Source organism: Centruroides sculpturatus, unplaced genomic scaffold (genome assembly GCF_000671375.1).
Source record: "Centruroides sculpturatus isolate CEXI.00-Female unplaced genomic scaffold, Cexi_2.0 scaffold423, whole genome shotgun sequence".
Classification (NCBI taxonomy): Eukaryota; Metazoa; Arthropoda; class Arachnida; order Scorpiones; family Buthidae; genus Centruroides; species Centruroides sculpturatus.
In genome coordinates this window covers 171598-185904 of record NW_019384765.1, presented here as the reverse complement: position 1 = coordinate 185904, position 14307 = coordinate 171598, and the positions used below count along the sequence as shown (strand labels likewise).

At 32.0% G+C, this 14307-nt stretch overlaps 1 protein-coding gene across 1 annotated transcript in view; it reads right to left on the bottom strand.

Moving 5' to 3' along the window:
• Window positions 1-14307, bottom strand: part of LOC111628903 (reelin-like) — a 283387-nt gene that overhangs the window by 191784 nt on the left and 77296 nt on the right. Inside the window, exons 19-21 of the mRNA XM_023372760.1 lie at window positions 13394-13522; window positions 8544-8655; window positions 2241-2359 (exon numbers count right to left, since the gene is read on the bottom strand). Coding sequence (XP_023228528.1) covers window positions 2241-2359; window positions 8544-8655; window positions 13394-13522 — 360 coding nt within the window. The remainder of the gene's footprint in view (window positions 1-2240; window positions 2360-8543; window positions 8656-13393; window positions 13523-14307) is intronic.

The following is a 14307-nucleotide window of genomic DNA, read 5'->3' as shown; positions in this document are numbered from 1 at the left end:
AAACTAATCTTATGGATAACTTAAAACTAAACTTCTTTACCACCACACTGGAGAATAATAATATAACTCTTTCTAACCTGTTACCGGTGCGTCTACTATGTCGTAACGAACCAAAAACGAACCAAAACTAACGTTTTCGAACCCTTATAACGGTTCTTCTTCAGGCTTTTTCGAATCTCTGATGGAAAATGCAGCTCATAAAAAACTTAAAATTCGAAATACTTATGTTCGAATGCACGTTTCCCGTTTCCGTCGTTGTATGTCATGCGCAGTCGACTCCAAAATGAATATCATAAATTACCATTCATAAACGCTAGCCACGCTGTTGATAACATAATCTCTTCTTTATAATTGATGCATTGATTATCCTTAAGGTTAGCTAAGTATATGCTGGCTGCCTCTAGCCATCTGATATGGTGTACTTGCCGTGCAGTGCGGATTATTCTGGCTTTCTTAAATTCGGGGTCTATATCCGGATCGGAGGCATATACTGCTAGAGCTGTCATGCTCCCTTGTTTCCAAATATCCGCCGCGTGTTCTTTGAGTCTAACCTCTAAGAATCGTTTGGTGGAGCCCACATATAGAAGGTTTCTATCACATTAGCGATCTATAATCGGTATGCTGTAGACCCCTGACAGCCTATCTTTATCAGGTTGATCTTTTCCATTGGTTAGTATGTTGAATATCGAAGTGCACCTTTTGTAGGCTATACGTATGTGGTTCTTTCTAGCTATTTCTCCATATAGCCGTCTAATATATGGATTATAATTGACTGGAACGATCTTATCCATATCTTGTCGCTCTTCTCTTTGCGGTAGGTCTTGATTTGCGTTTTGATATTCATGCAATAACTTGCGTACGAGCTTGCTGTATCCGTGTTCAGCGGCTATTCGTTGTGTAAGTCTTAGCTCTGCTTGTAGGGCTCGCTCAGTGGAAGAGTGTGTGTGTGCTCTCTTAATTAGGGCCTTAAATGGTGCCATTTTATATTGCGGTGGGTCACATGACCCTACTGGTATGTATATGCCTTTTGTTCCTAACTTACAGTACTGAGATTCGAAAAAGCCTGAAGAAGAACCGTTTTAAGGGTTCGAAAACGTTAGTTTTGGTTCGTTATGACGTAGTAGACGCACCGGTAACAGGTTAAAAAGAGTTATATTAACTTAAAACTAATATAACAGGGAAACGATTAGACTTAGGAAAGTGTAGAAAGTATAAAGAGATAGATAGAGATACCCGGGTCTACGTTAATTGATTGATATCTTCGGGGAGGTGCCCTTTCACAGACATGATCTTTTATTCTTCTTTACTGATTCAGCAATTTGTTCTTGAGGTTCTCCAATTCTTTCAGTTTTCCTTAGTCCCTTGTGCTTCTTCCTCTCTAGCCTCAACAGTCCTCTCTTATACCTGCCGTCTTCTTCCCACTTCTCTCTTTTTGAGCTTCACTCACTACACTGTACAAAAAGTGTTCTCCTCTCTCCTTTCTTCTCACCTCAGAATATATTTTCTTTTGTTTATTTCCCCAAATTCGGAGAAGCACTAATACCTTACTCCTTTGTTTCACCCTTCGTTCTGAGAAGGGGTAAGCCCCCCTCAAGTAGTAATGGTTGATATGGAAAGTTCTCGAAGACCATAGAAAGAAAGTAGAAGAATAGAAATAAAATAAGGAATTATGAACTATATACAAACTACAATATGGCTGACGGACACATTATTATACTGGTATAGTTTCTAATTAACAAACAGAGGAAAATTTAGTCAAAAAATCAAAATAAAGATATTTTGTTTTGATTTTTCAAAACAAAACATCATTATTTTCACCTTAGAAATGGATTATAATGAAGTATAATTCAGTTCCAAGTTCCTATATATTTACATAAAATTCTATTATTTTTGCTGTTTCAACAATTTTATTTTATTGTGTAAACAAATTGTTTATTTTATACATGTTACAAGTTGATGTATTGAAAGTATTTATTGTATGACACTTTGTATTATTCACATCAGTTGAACACAAATAGGTTGTACAAGGTACTGAATACAAATAAAAGCCTCTGTTAAGTTAAATGATAAAAATATGTTTATATAAAAAAATAACACGAGACTTATTAAAACATTATTCTGCTCTGTCTTTTAATTCTATTTAAGAGCTTGATAATTAGAAAAATTTATTTTTATATTATAATTATAAATTTTTAAAACAATTATTTTTCTGAATGTTTAATTTTAAAAATGAAACATACCTACTCTGTGTTGTGTTAATATCTCTAGTCAATAACAGTCGTTGACCTGCTTTCTTAAATACTACTGCTTTTCCACTTCTTAAAATTCCACATTGATAACCTATTTCAGCCCCAGCTAACTATAATTTTTAATCAAATCATTAAAAATCATTTTAATTTTGACATTCCAGCTTTGACAATTTGACAATTAAAGATATTAAAATAATAAACTTTATTTTATAATTTTAATATCAAAAAGAATAAAATAATTTTAATTTCAATAAAAAATACTGTCTAATGTTAAAACTGATTTAATCAGATCAAACATTCATTATCAAATACTTTTTAATTAAACTGTTTATAATTTGCTTTTATTTCTTTATTAAAGTATTGAAATTTATTAAAGACTTATTACTTCAAAATTTCTTTAATAAAATCTAAAACCTGTGTATTGTCACATGCTAAATAAGTTTTTTCTATAAACATTCAACACCAGCCTTTCCATTTGTCCATTAATTGTTTGTTTAATTACATTTTTATTTTTTTAAACTCTCAATATTACTTCTTTAATAAATAATTAAAAAATATTTTCATAAATGCTAAAATCAGTGCCATAAGAAATTAATAGCAAGTGGCCCAAATGTGGATCTTAAATTACAAAATTGTGTAAATGCCTTTCTTATTCCATCAAATGATTGATTCAATTGGATTTTCACTGGTTGAAGATCCTCTACTTCTTTTTCTAAAATTTTTTTAAACTATACTAAAAGATTTACATTCAAAAATAGTTGTTAACTTCTTTTTAAAGAAATTTAAGTCAGTATATAAATATGCACATATTAAAATCAATCCTGCAATAGCATTCAAATTATATTATATTAGAAATTATTCTCATTATACAAGGTATAATCAAAAAGTTTGTGAACTTGGACCACAGATGCCACAGAATCAACATCAGATCTTTGCCATGGTGGAAGGCACTGTCAACTTCTTGCTGTAAATGTATAACCTCAGGGGGAGGAGAGTCACAAACTCCGCTGTGGGATTTGAGCTCTCCTAGTGAGGGCATATGTGGTTGTCCGCCATGTTTGTTTTGTATAATTTTATATAGAATAGGAACTCCTTTTTTCTTTCCTGTAATTCTTCTTCCTTCTGTCTTTAATCTTTTCCTGTTCACATGACAAGAACTTTACTGTTCATAGGTCCTGAGTGGGCCAGTGTACAAAGGGAAAGGAAGGATCCTACCCAAAGGGGACCTGGGGAAACCAGGAGTGGATGAGAGTCACTTTTCAGTTCGACACCAACGAGATAGGTCAGGTGAGAGAGACTGAGAGACAAACTACGAGGAGTCAGGCCTAAGAAGATAAAAGAAGAGAGAGACCACGTGCGGATGGTGACTCAAAACTAAGTAAGTGAGTCCTTCCGTACATGCTCAACGACCTGCCTCAGCACATATTTAATGGTAACTGTTTATTAATACCTTGGATGTCAACAGAATGGGTATTTACCATCCATGAAGCAACCATATTACCAAAATTACCCTATTATCAGGACCCACCGATCTAAGCTGCCGGTAGACCATCCTTCATCCTTTCTTTTCTCTTCTTAGTTGTAAGTAGTAATAGTATTAGGTTTAAGTTGAATTGTCATTGTCTTAGTTTTAAGCTGAATTGTATATAAATCAATTGTTGCGAAAAGTTCGATTAAGAGTGGAAACTTAGTACATATATATATACTTTTGTTCTCTGTAATGGGCAGTACGACCTCTGTTACCTCATTTCGATCAATAAAACACAATTGTAGTGTCCTATGAGCACCGAGGTTACTCTGGACAAAGAGTAGGGTAAAAGACTACTGTTACTCGAGGATTTTACACGAGACAAACGACATGTATCAATAATAAGAAAATATTTAATGAATGTCAATTACGATAAACTAGGGTTTATCACTACAAAATTTACATTAAAAAATTTAAAATGCTTGCGTCAATATTTAACTAGTCTTTGCGGACACAGAAATAGAAACATTTACTTTTTTTATACAAACACTTCACAGAAGTAATTCCTACGTTGAACTAATCTGTACGTCTCTTCAAAAAACTCCTGTTGTATTTCGGGGTCGTCTAAAAATTGGTATCATCCATGTGGCTCCGTCAATGCAGATGGATTCCACACGTGGTGAATCCCCGTCTTCCTTTGTTTCAGTCCACTAGTACTACTCGTCCACTCCAACGCACCTCAGCCCGTCCGTATCAGTCCTTGTCCGCCCAGAAAAAGGGTATCGTACACGTGGGATGGCAAATTTTATAAGTCGCGCCATCATGCACGTCACCACACAAGAACACAGCACAGCCAATCGAGACAACGGGGCTGTACCACCCAAGTAAAAGGTGGTTTCTCACAAAAAAAACGAAAGTTACAAATTACAAAAAAAAAACAGGTACGGAAAACAAACCTTGCACAAGAAGGGTATATAAATACAAGCGCCTATCCCAAGAACAATAGTGATGCAGCACTACACAATTGAGTGTTATTTGCATCGTCTTATTGTCACATGTTTCTCATCCTTTCACAGATGCTTTAATTTTGTAGCAATTCATTCATTAGTATTTGAGTAATAATCGATAAATGATTACATGATATTTGTAATTTTCAGTTTTTAAATGCATAATACAGTGGAACCTAGTTAACTTGAATCAGGATAACTTGAAGTCACATTTACTCAAATTCATTTTCTTTCTCTAATCAATCCAGCATAGAAATTTACATGTTAAATCAAACTAGTTAACTCACATTTGCTAAACTGTTTAACTTGAACAGGGTTTTGATATAGAATTTTTATAAACTCTTCAAAATTATAATTTTAATTTTCCATTACATATAACAATTAACATTCATCTATTGAATAAACTAATCAGAAACTTTCTACAAAGTGTACAAAGTGTAGGACTAAAAATAAATATCATGTAATGTGATGGCAGCAGAGACATATCATGTAATGTGATGGTGGCTTCCAGACAGCATGTATGACCTAAATACTGAGCTATTCAAACCAGCTTTCTTTCTAAAATTTTTTTGCTTCATTGATTGCTGATGAATTTTTGATATATTAATTTTAAAAAACAATTATAGTCTGACTCTATATAAAAATTTTAACATTTGTAACAAAATTTTAAAAATATAAGAATCATAAAGAGTGGTTGTTTTGTAAAAAAAATAAAAAATAGATTGATTTGTGAGAATCTGGACTTCAACGTAAACAATTTAACATCGTAACATCAACTTTGTCAACTATCTGTCAACTTTCACACTTGGGAGTATATCTCTTTTTAAGTTCTCAGCATCAATAAAGATGCTTTCACACGACCTTCTGACTTGCTGTCCTGATTTCATCATTTTAATATAATACCAAATGGGCAGTCAAAGAGTCATTGCCAGTCCCTCTAGAATTAAAGTTGTCAAAGTTTTCCTGTGTCAGTGCCAATCATACTCTATCCAGTGGCGTAGCGTGGGTGTTAGCCATCCGGGGCAAAGAAAAATTTTGCCATCCCCTTATTTAGGTATCTCAATTTAAAAGACTAAAATTCAGTTTCATCACAGAATAAGTAATGAAAAATTCCGTGCTAGTGTTGCTATATTTCTAAAATCACTGACTGAATGAATCGTACAAGTAAAAAAAAAAAAAAAGTCGACAGGTTGTGCACGATATCCCCAGGTAAAATAGGTAAAATTAATAGTTTAATAGTTGGGTGGTAACACTATTCCGTGCTCATTTCAGCTGGTCCGAATCGTAAGTTGTGACAAAAATATGAAATGAAATGGTTCAAATTTTTACAAGATATTATTATTTATTGTGAAATTTTGCCACCCCTAAAAAGTAATTTTGCCACCTGGGGCAAGCCACCTCCCACTATGCTACGCTACTGACTCTATCAGATTTTCATGTTACCCTCAACTCTGCCTAGAAGAACTTTCCTGGATCCAGAAGTTTCTTGATCCAGACCTATCCCAAATGATCCAAATCTGGATAATCTCAAGACTAGACCTCTGAGTCTTCACAAAATCCAAATCAAGAAACATCACCATTAACGCAAGTATTTCCCAACACATGAACAATTATAAACTCTCTCTCGTGTGACTGCTAGATATATAGGCTAAGTTGATACAACACAATATGTATTGTATATTGTATCTTGTATGCATTTTTGTTGAAATTAAACAGTTATTTAGTTGTTAATTTTAGTGTCTGAGTACTTTACTTCTGTTGAACTGTCTCTCAGTCTCCATACGGAACCTGATTGCTTATTTATGTGGCTGCTCACATGATCTACATTTTAACCCAAACTAAAATTGCTGTTGCAGCTCCTGTGTCAACTGAGACACAGTGCTGTCAGTCCTGACAAGGCATCAAAGAGGTGCTGACCCTCCGGTCACAGATTTTAGGTGCAAAATATCACAATTAAAAAAATCCTTACTAAATACCCAGAAGTGAACGAAGCAACCATTCAGGAAAGCATTTCCCAGCAGCTTATTTAACCACTCAATTAAGCATTTTTGAGTTTATGGAGAACATCAAGAGGTTAACATTGACACAATAATTATACTTAATAAGACCCACTGAAATATATTGTATGGATGGTTTATTATGGGGCATCAATAAACCAATGCACAAAACCTTGATTTTTAGCCAAACCTTCATAGCTCAAAATTTTTTAATTGAAGTCCAAAATTTTTCCCAACTGATTTGAGTTAACCAAGTTCCACTATATTAACTGATCAAATATCAAATGAAGATGTTCCAAGGCCAGAAAGACCATTGACATCCACCACAAACAAAAGTAAAGACAACATCATTGCCCAACTAGAAGTTAATCAATAAATCACTATATGAGAACTATACGAGAACTAGCATAGGACTTGAACATCTCATTTGATTCATGTCAATTGATGATGCACAATTGGGATACCATAGAGTAGCATCAAAGCTTGTTCTATACAATCTAATGATTGATCAAAAACCACACAGAAACAAATTGCACAAGAATGTCTTGAACAGTTAAAACAGACAGAATCTTTTCGAAATCAGTCGTGATGAGAGATGAAACATGAGTTTACTTTGTGATCCAGAAATGAAGCTGCAGTTGAATCAGTGAAAAAAAAAGCCACATCCAATAAAGCACACATGAGCCATTTGAATGTGAAGATAATTCTCATCATTTTCTTTAATTATCAAGGCATTGTACACTATGAATTTTTCCCCTATGGTATGACAGTTAATGCAATGTTTTATTGAATCATGTGACTTTTACATGAGAAGTTTGGTTGAATAGGCCAAATTTGTAGAAAAACAAAATATAGTTTCCTCACCATGATAATGTTAGGCAACACACCACTCTACTTATTCAAGAATTTTTGGTGTGTAATTCTTTTCCTGTGATTTCATAACTATCATATTCATCCAATTTCTCACTGGCTGACTTTTTTCTTTTTCTTTGCCTTAAGCACTAGAAAGCACTAAAGAGATGATATTTTGAGATACAAAAAAAAATATTAACAGAAGAGAAACTGAAAAAAGAGCTGAAATGAATTTCTGCATCTTCTTACCAGGCTATCTTTGACAATTGAAAAAACAATTTAAGCATTGTAAGCATTGTGAAGCATACTTTGAATGTAATGCCAGGTAAGCATTTTTAAGTTCAATTAAACATGATTTATATATATAAACATCCCAAAGCCCAATGTATTAATTAATACTAAATCAAATGGTTGCCATAATTAATTGGGCTATTTTTTACTACTATTAATAATTAGAAATTAAGTAATTTGATATTGAGGTAGATGTTAGGTACCATCTCTTATCAAAATCACCTCCAATACCAAATTACTTAATATCTAATTATTAATGGTAGTAAAAAATAGCCCAATTAATTATGGTGATCCAAACGATTGCTGTTTTGTTTAGTATAAACATGATTTATACCAAAAGTTCCTGAACTTTTTGATCATACCTTGTAAACTTAATTTAAATTAATGAATAAACAAATACATTAAAAAATAATATTGATGATAAATAATTCAATATATAAACAATATAAATAAAAGCTTTCCAATATTTATAAAAAAAAATAATTTATATTTATCTGAATTTTTATTTTTTTTTTAAATATCAAACATATTTAGAATAAAATTATATAATAAAAGTTGCATATCTCATATTTTAACTGTAAAACTGAATATTAAATAAGATTAAAACAATGACAATAATAATTTTGTCTAATATAAATTTAAAGATTTAATTAATTACAAAAAGTTTTTATATACAAACCTCTCTTATATTAGATGATTTTAAAGTTGAAGATGGAAACATTTCTGATAAGGCAGAAGGTGATGCTAGAGCAGCATCTTGACAAGAATCTCCAGAATAACCCATGTCACATCTTACATAAATAAATTTTTTAAAATAGAATATCAAATTCAAGACACAAAATCTATATGATAAATTTAAACACAAATATATTAATGTTTAGATATGCATATTTGTCAAACAGAATCTGAAAAACTTTTTCTAATTCAAAAGAAATTAAATACTTTTATGATTCCATATGTTTAATTAAGAAATATTTTTTGGCTTGTTTTATAAGCTACTTTCAAGTATATACCTGAAGATTGCTTATTAACATTCTAATATTATTCTATAGACTAATCTCAGAATGTAAATCTCAGAATATTTATCTTGTTAGAATGATCCTTAGGATGTAAACCTGAATATGACTAGGAGCAAAGGAGAGCTCCTTCTCCCATCCACCCAGACATTAATAAACAAGGAATTACAATTTATTAATAGAGCAATGTGCAATACTGGTTGTTCTCTTTCCAGATTTTGCTATCTCTATAACCAAGTCAAAAACAAATAGTTTCCACAGTCTTTCCTCTGCAACAAGGATAATACTGTACAACCCCAATACCATTTTTGGATCCTATATCGCTGAGAATAGCATGTCTTTTTAGAATCGGCTTTACTTTGCCTATAACTCCCCAACCTACGCTACAAAGAGTGTTTTGTAATAATAGACACACACTCAGATTAAATGAAAAATCGGGATGTACAAAATTCTGTTATAACACATACTATCAGGGGAGGAAATTATTTACATTAAGGCTACTACTAGAATGCTAGTCCCGTATCCTGGAACATCAAGAAGATATTAAACAGACCAGCAACTGAATTATCTAAAAAGGTACTAGACCAGGGTTATCTACTGCTTTGGGCACAAACTAAAACACTTAAGCAGTGCAATGATCGAAGACAGGTATTTATATGGGAAACCTCTATATTTCTGCAGTAACACTGTGCAATACACTGACTTTAGAAATTCCACAACTGTGGGTAACTTTATTCAAACAATTTAATTTGTAATTTTGTATTCACAATTATTTCACAACTATAAAAGCTTACTAAATTGCTTTTTAAAAGGTTTTTGAAAATATGATGTCAAATACAACATACTTCTATAATTTTTTGAAAATATTTCAATTTAATTCAATTTGTTCTATATTCCATCCAGGTGAATTGCATAATTTGAAAAAGTCTGTTTGATAACCAAATGTTCGAAAATTAATTATATTTGATTTCTTTTTCACCTCAGGATGGTGGCTGTAAGCTATTGAAATTACTAATGAGTATGTCTTAATTAAAAATTGTGCTTGTAATGAGGTGTCAATTATTTTATTTAAGTAAAAATTATTTATACTAAAAGTAAATTCATCTCTATTAGAATCATTTTCATTATTTTATTCTATTGGGTTGTTCGGAAAGTAAGTTCGTTTTTTTTACCACTAGACGGATTAGTGGTATTTTTCCCACCATTTTCTTTCTAAACCGTATTATCATTATATATTTTGACAGCTAGCATTTTATGGCTTATTTGTAAAAAATTTTGTATGATTTCGTGCAATTGTTTATTTTTTGTGTCCCATCAAATATGGAAGATNTTTGTGGTTGTTCCGAATTAAAATTGATTAGTTTTGCTGAACTATTCATATGTTGTCTGTTTTACAATTAACTTTTTGTAGCCTTTTAAAATTGGACAACTATTTGCAAATGCATTGTGCTTTGCATCATGTCCTTTCCCCTCTGGTAGCTTTATGTTAGCTTTTGTGCAGTTTGTGTACTTTGCTTCTTCTAGATTTGGGCATTCTTTGTATTTATGTTCTCTGGCACAGTGACTTCTCCCTTGAGTCACAGTGCCTTGCCAGATGCCCGAAGCCAGTGCATCTTGAAGCACCTTGTTATACGGATGAAATTATCCACTATCAAAGTGTTCCAATCATAGTGGAGCCATTTTAGGTTTATCAGTGTGGTCCTAAGCACTGGGTTACACTCACGGCAATGTGTTGCCTGTCCTCCCATTTTTTTGGTGATATGGCTGTTTTGAATTATACTTCTGAGCCATATGCCTCTCTGGACACTTTTTCCCTTAAGCCTTAATCCTGTTTTGATCATATACTTTTTTCACTACTTTCTCCCAGTTGTCTTTTCTCAGTGCATTAAGGTAATCACCCTTGGTCTTTGCTTTAAGGGTCTGTTGGTTTTCACTTTTTCCTTTATGGCTGGTTGAGCTTTAATTACCTGCTTTAGTATATCAAAGTCTTTCTCCATTTGTACCCTTATTTTCAGTAATCCACTTGGAAAAGGTGTTACACTCTTCACCTCTACGTTGAGGCTTGTCAGCTCCACTCTCTGGCAGTGTATTCATAACTTCCGCTGGAAACAGTTGTATCCCCTTTTGAAGTTGTGTTTGAAGATGATATAAGCTTGGAGTGTTTTCCTGCACTTTCCTTTCCTGACATCAGTTCAATAATTAGCTTCATAGATCCACTTCCTTTCCATGGATCCTGTTTAATAACATCAGTGTAAGTAGATTTTGATATTGGCCCTGAACTTCTCAGTGCAAGCACCATGCCAAAAAGGTTGTGAGCAGCAGCATGCATGTCCGATGCCACTTGCCTAATATTCTTTCAGTTGTTCTTTTTTTACAGATCCATGTGCGTTTACTGGAAATGCTTCCATAATAGTGTTCAACCCTTTGGAGATAGTCTCTAACAAGGATTTCTCTGGAGATCCATTATTACCCACAGAGTTACAATTATAACCAACAATCACAGTCAAGCCATTCAGCTGATGGCGAAGTGCTGATTGACCCGTGCTGTTCGGCTAGAGATCGTGCTGGTCAGCTAAAGCAATACGTGTGTCTAAACAATAAAACTGTTCTGTGTCAATGAAACCCTTATTACATCGTAATTAATAACCCAATTTATTATGAAACTAATAGATAAGTCTAGAACAATGTTATTTGTTTTTTATTTACAGAAGAGTCCAGTCACACAGAACTATTTAGCCCATAAGCAGCCTGCTTATGGTTGAGAGAACCTGTCAACAAAGCTTTGCAAAAACAGCTTACAAAATTAAGATTAGCAGCTCTGTGGATAGAGCTTGAGATGATGAATCCAGCGATATGCCACACTTAAGGAAAGAACCTACAAGAGTGTGGTGTCCAACCACATGGTGCGCAGTTAGTAACAATGGCTTTGTTGAAGTATGCGAAAATGGAGTATTATAACTCTGTTATAAATCATCCAATAATTACAAAAATAGATAGAGGCACTTACAAAGTTCTCTACTGAGTGACAGTGCCATTGGGAATCACTTCTTAAGCAATCGAAGCCCGCAATTGGCCCGAAAATCTTCTGAGTTGATTTCGCTAATAATCCTTAACAAAAAATTATCAGATGCACAAACAATACATGTCAATTGAAAGATCTCGTCAAGACAAATCCAATGATGTATAGATATCCAGTGATAATCCAACTAATCTGCCAATGTGAAAATTGAAAACGAGACTACCAATCAAACACTCCCCTAGCATTCTTTTTTTTGTTATAAAAACTTTCTGTCTTAATGTCTAATTAAAGCTTCCTTTTCTTTATGTATAAACAGTGCTATTTTTCAGCCAGATTGCACTGGTGCACAGATATGCCATACAGCAGATACCACTATAAAAAAGCATATTGACAGCTAGTGTGTAGTACCAACAGTTTCTCAGTAAGAAAAATTCTATATAGTCAGACAAGAAGTCTAGTGACTGGCACAATAAAAAACAAATAAAACAAACTGACCACTCTATTGGTCACAATGAATGCCATGGGCCAATTGGAGTTGAAATAAAAAACAACTGGGATGGAGGACTCTCCCATTCATCAGAGACCATATCGCTACTTTGGAAGAAAACCGGCACAACTCAAAATTACTAGTTTTGAGAAAATCCCATGCAAAGATTTAACCAAAGTTTAACTGAATATCACTTATCTCCCACATAAGTGCTCCCTAGTGGTTGAATACGCAAGTTACTTTTGTGACACTCTTCCACATAAAAATTTACTACATTTTCGTTTTGATTATGACATAATCAAAAAATCACACTTTTTTGAGTTATGCTGGTTTTCTTCCAAAGTAGTGATATGTCAACTGTCTGATAAATGTCTGTCCCTGTTACATTCTTATCAATGAGGTACATAAAAGTGCTAATCATAAAATTTTGAAAGGGAAAAGTAAAAAGTGCATGATTTAGTAACTGACACTAAATCCAAAATAAGAAATAAAGAAAAAATTGCAGACGGAGATTACAAAAAATTTGGAAAATATGATAAATAATAGAAAATAAGTGTGTATATTTATAAAGAAAAAATAAATAATTAGTAATATTAAATACATTTTATTATTACAATTTTTCCAAAGCAAAACTTTATTTTTAGTCACCATATATATGTACTGGAAGCAATTCTTTTTAGAAAAAGAGCACTATGTATAAATATTGATGAAAATAACACAATAATACAGATGTAAAACAACAAATTAAATAATTTAGAACAATCATATGAAAATAACTTTAAATTTAAGTCTACAATTACCATTAAAGAATAATAGAATAGCTTTTATCTTAATTACATCTGTAGCTATAAACCATTTTATTCTTTAAATTTTATAACTTTAAATTAAGTCTACAATTACCATTAAAGAATAATATAATAGCTTTTATCTTAATTACATCTGTAGCTATAAACCATTTTATTCTAAAAATTAAAATTATAAATTGAAAAACATAAGAACAAACTAACCCTTGATATTCAGAAGAAAAAAATTGTGATTTCAATGCAGAATGACTTCCATTACAACTAGGAGGTAAACACAACTCATGAAGAGAATACCAATTATGGCCATGGTCAGATGAAAACTCAATAGCAACACTAAAATTTAAAAAAATAGATTAAAATATATTTTAAATATAAGTCATATAATAAATACCTGATTAATTAATAAAAATTAAATATAAATATAACTTAAGATAAGAATACAGTGCACACTTGCTAATCTAAACTAGTTATTATGCAGGGTGGTTCAGATTAATGAAAAATTTAGATTATCAGGGTTACAAAAATATATAAAAAGTAACACAAAAAGGACTAAAAACAAAAAATTTATATATATCAATTCTTTAAATATAATGATCTAACAAATTAACAGTAATAACTAGAAATCAAGTTCAGTTTTTATACAGCTAGACAAAACTATAAAAAAACTATTGAATTTTATTATTGTAATAGATTTTAGAAGATTAGAAATTATTAATGAATTCGATGCTAGAGATAGATAGTATTACTATTATCATGCCATTTTCTATCACAAAAAGTATTTAAATAATTAATTATATTTTATTAATTTTGAAACAACAGGAAAATTGAGCTCAAAACAAGTTTCAAACACAAAAAAGACTCAAATTTCAATCCTGTAATCAAATATCTAATTAGTAAAATATTCAATTCATATGAAGAGCTGTAAGTACAAGTCTCTCAGCCAAATTTTTTTGGCATTTTCAAAATTAATCATTATTCAATTATTATATTATTATAAGATAATATCATTATTTTTTTTGCCAAACTTTTAGTAATTAATTTCTAGACAGCTAGAACATAACCTAGTAATAAAATCTGTCAGCTTTCAAAATAATTTAAATCAAACCAATAAGAACCTA